The sequence below is a fragment of the Mandrillus leucophaeus genome, unplaced genomic scaffold, assembly GCF_000951045.1.
Source record: "Mandrillus leucophaeus isolate KB7577 unplaced genomic scaffold, Mleu.le_1.0 Scaffold664, whole genome shotgun sequence".
In the NCBI taxonomy this organism is placed as follows: Eukaryota; Metazoa; Chordata; class Mammalia; order Primates; family Cercopithecidae; genus Mandrillus; species Mandrillus leucophaeus.
This window is the reverse complement of record NW_012107186.1, coordinates 207,326-211,452: the sequence shown is the minus strand read 5'-3', so window position 1 is coordinate 211,452 and position 4,127 is coordinate 207,326. Positions and strand designations below refer to the sequence as shown.

The following is a 4,127-nucleotide window of genomic DNA, read 5'->3' as shown; positions in this document are numbered from 1 at the left end:
ACGATCTTGGCTTACTGCAACCTCCACCTCCCGGGTTCAAGTGATTCTCCTGCCTCAGCCTCCTGAATAGCTGGGATTACAGGTGCCCGCCACCATGCCCGGCTAATTTTTGTATTTTTGGTAGAGATGGGGTTTCACCATATTGGTCAGGCTGGTCTTGAACTCCTGATCTCAAGTAATCTGCCTGCCTTGGCTTCCCAAAGTGCTGGGATTACAGGCGTGAGCCACCGTGCCCAGCCTAAGTTTTTCTTTTCTTTTTCTTTTTTTCCTTTTTTTAGGGTCTCTGTTACCCAGACTGGAGTGCAGCGGTGCTATCTTGGCTCACTGCAACCTCTGCCTCCCAGGCTCAAGCAATCCTCCTGCGTCAACCTCCCAAGTAGCTGCGAGTACAAGTGCACACAACCACACCCAGCTAATTTTTAAAATTTTTTGTAGAGGCGGGGTGGGGTGGGAGAGGCGGCGGGGGGAGTGTCTCACTATGTTGCCCAGGCTGGTCTTGAACTCCTGGGTTCAAGCCATCCTCCTGGATCAACCTCCCAAAGTGCTGGAGTTACAGATGTGAGCCATTGCACCTGGACTTTTTCTCATTGTAATTAATCAACAAATATATATATGCATAACTGTCTACCAGAGTTTTTGATCCACATAAGTATTACCACACAGAAATGATGCATTTTTGGCCCCAAAGAAAATTGACATTTTAGTTTTTGCAGAAAATGTGCTACTTCTCCAAGTATTTTTGGCATACTGAAAGTAGTTGAAGTACTCCCATTAATATTCTCATGCCATCTTTCTGTTTTCAAGTCAGAATGCCAACTTAAAAAACAACAACTTTACTTTCAGTTAATTAAAGAAGTAGCACGTGCCCACTGTAAGTCAGACCCTTGCTGCTTTTGAGGTCGCTGATGCCAGGATACCCTCGTAGGAAGCAGGAGGCCATCCAACAGTGAAGGCATTAAGAGGTGTGACTCACTCCTTTTTTAACACCTTTACAAAGGGTATTGCGGAGTCTTCCAGACTCAAAGGAACTGGGTCGTGAAGGAGGGAAATTGAGGGCCTGGGTTAGTAGTTTTGGACCTGAAGCTGGGTCTCGCATTCCTCAGCCTTCTAGAGTCAACTCTAGGCGTGGACTTAGAGACCCCACCATGTCTGGGGGTTGCCTGGGTGGGACATTCCGGTTGGGACATCCCAGTTAGATCACCAGAGGGAAATGGATACACAGGGATGTTGTTACCAAAGCCGCTGGCACCCTGTGGTGGGATCACAGCCTAGGATGAGACCCAGAGCATGGGGCTGGCCTCCGCCGTGACTGCCCTCACCCTGCTGCTGGCAGCTGTGTGGCCCTGGGCAAGCCACTTGCTCTCTCCTGGGCTCCGCCTTCTGATCTGTATAACCAGGATCTTGGGCTAGTGGCTGCCCCCCGCTCCCCACCAGGTTGTGATCCCTGACATCCTGGCTCCTTGGGGGGACACCTGTTTCTGCTTCCCACAGAATCAGAACCCGCCCCGTGGCCGCAGCTGATGGGAGAATGGTGCCGACACAGGCATCTCTGTAGAATCATGCTGCAATGGCACTGTCACACCGTAGGCAGGTGGCAGGTGGAAGAAGGCCTCATAGGGTCTGATGCACCCCGCACCCCCGTCCTGCCTCCCACTCCCATGACCCCATGTACCTCTCAGCTTCACCCGACCTTGGTAAGATCTGGCTCCTCTTCTGAATCGGGCGTGGATTTCCTGCCAAGAAACCAGAGATGGAGGAAGGATCAGCACACGCCAGGTGTACTAAGAGTAAAGGTGGCCAACCCAGAAGCCCACAGGAACCTGCCGGCCAGATGCCCCTGCTCAGAGACCCCCTCGGGTAACTGGCCCAAGTGAAAGTCCATCTCCTGCCTTCTAGTCCAATTTTTCCTCTCCTTTCTGACTGGCACTGTCCAGAAGAGCTTTCTGCATAGTGGAAATGTTTTCTGTCTGTGCTGTCCACGACAGACGCGATACAGGGCCACCGAGGGCTTTGAATGTGGCCAGTGGGACTAAGAAACAATGTTTAACTTTAATTCTTTTAAATTTAAACCACTACACATGGTCAGTGGCCACCATATTGGGCAGTGGAGTTGCAGCTGCCTGTCTACTCCACACAGTCACCTGGGCTCTCCCCACTCTAGGGGAGAGGTGTGGCTAGTTTGGACTTCCATGAGGCCCTTTATTGCTAGGCATTTTCAGAGAGTGTGTGTAGCACTTCCATCTCAGCTAGAAAGTAGACACCATGAGGGCAGCTCGCCTCTGCTGTGGCTCATGGCACTTGCATTGCCTTTTTTTTTTTGAGACAGGATCTCAGTTTGTCACTCAGGCTAGAGTGCATTAGCGCAATCATAGCTCACCGAAATCTCAACCTCCTGGGCTTAAGCGATCCTCCCGCCTCAGCCTTCCGAGTAGCTGGGACCACAAGTGCATACCACTACACACCTGACTAATTTTTGAATTTTTTGTAGAGATAGGGTCTCACTATATTGCCCAGGCTGGTCTCAAACTCCTGGGCTCAAGTGATCCTCCCACCTCGGCCTCCCAAAGTGCTGGGATTACAGGTGTGAGCCACTGTGCCTTGCCCTGCATTGTCTTTTATAAATACAGTCCACCTTGTATATCTGCAGGTTCCATGTCTGTGGATTCAACCAAAACAGATGTAAAATATTTGAAAAATTAAAAATAATAATATAAGCCGGGCTTGTGGCTCACACCTGTAACCCCAGAGCTTTGGGAGGCCAACGCTTAAGCCTAGAGTTTGATGCTGCGTGAGCTATGATTGTGCCATTGCACTCCAGCCTGGGTGACAGAGTGAGACCCTGTCTCCAAAAAATATATAAATAATACAACAATAAAAATAACACAAATTAAAAAATACATTATAACAACTATTTACATAGCATTAACATTATACTAGGTATTATAAGTAATTTAGAGATGATTTAAAGTATACAGGAGGGTGTGTATAGGATATGCAAACTCTGCACCATTTTATATGAGGAACTTGTGTATTTCTGGATTTTGGTATCCTTGGGGGTCCTGGAACAAATACTCCACAGATATGAGGGACAACTGTATTTTATGGATTAATTCAAATACATTCTTTAAAAACAGCGGCAAAAAAAGGCAGGCACAGGCAGGGAGTGGAATTAACTGCTTACTCAGGTCAAAATAAGTGCCTGGGCTCTGCACTGGGCCGAAAATACAGAGTCTGCTGTACCGAAGGGAGTGTGTGCTGTGTGCTCTGCAGCGATGCAGCCCTTGGTCCCTGTGCCTCTCTGCTCCCTGACAGCATTCCCACCCCCGTGGCCCGGATGGATGCAGACTCCTGGAGCCTCCGGAAGCATCGCAGCCTCGAGGGGCAGGACATAGGGATCCTGGACACCCACCTGGCTGGGCGAAGCAAAGACTGCTCCACACAGCAGCAGCACACAGCAGAGCCCTCTCTTCATTGCATTCATGATTGCTTCACAGCGTCCCTTAAATTCTGGAAGAAGAGAAAAAAAGAGCTTGATCACGTGGTGCGAGAAGTCCATGATGGCAACAGAGGAGGAGAAGTCGCAGTGTTGTCCTGGCTGGCTTTCTCCAGCGCCAGCCCCGCGGGAGAAACGCCAGACATACATCTAGAAGAGGATTCTAGAAACTACGTATTTTGTACTGTTGTAAAATACACATAGCACAAAATTTACCACCTTAACGATGTTAAGTGCACAGTTCAGTGGAATTAAGCATGTCACATTGTGACCACCGATCTCCAGAACTTCTCCATCACCCCCAACTGAAACTCTGTAGCCACCAGAGAGTAACTCTCCATTCCCCATTTCCTCCCAGCAGCCACCCTGCTACTTTCTGTCTTTAGGAATCTGACTGCTCTACATACATCCTAGAATTGGAATCAGAGAGTGTTTCTTCTTTTGTGACTGGTTTATTTCACTTTGCAAATGTCTTCAAGGTGTATCCATGCTGTAGCATGTCCTTTTTTTTTTTTTTTCTTTTTTCTTTCTTTCTTTTTTTTGAGACAGGGTCTCGCTCTGTCATCCAGACTGGAGTGCAGTGGCACGAACACGGTTCACTGCAGCCTTGACCCACCAGGCTCAAGAGATCCTC

The 4,127-nt window shown here is 48.8% G+C and overlaps 1 protein-coding gene across 4 annotated transcripts in view; it reads right to left on the bottom strand.

The window, feature by feature from the left end:
• PLAT (plasminogen activator, tissue) overlaps nt 1-4,127 on the bottom strand; it is a 49,568-nt gene that overhangs the window by 22,999 nt on the left and 22,442 nt on the right. For 3 of the 4 annotated variants that reach the window (XM_012001557.1, XM_012001560.1, XM_012001559.1), the window contains exons 2-3: nt 3,410-3,507; nt 1,691-1,733 (exon numbers count right to left, since the gene is read on the bottom strand). In XM_012001557.1, the coding sequence (XP_011856947.1) occupies nt 1,691-1,733; nt 3,410-3,481 (115 nt within the window). In that variant the 5' untranslated portion in view covers nt 3,482-3,507. Of the gene's footprint in view, nt 1-1,690; nt 1,734-3,409; nt 3,508-3,900; nt 3,996-4,127 lie in introns of all 4 variants that reach the window. The other variant, XM_012001558.1, reaches the window with a different exon arrangement.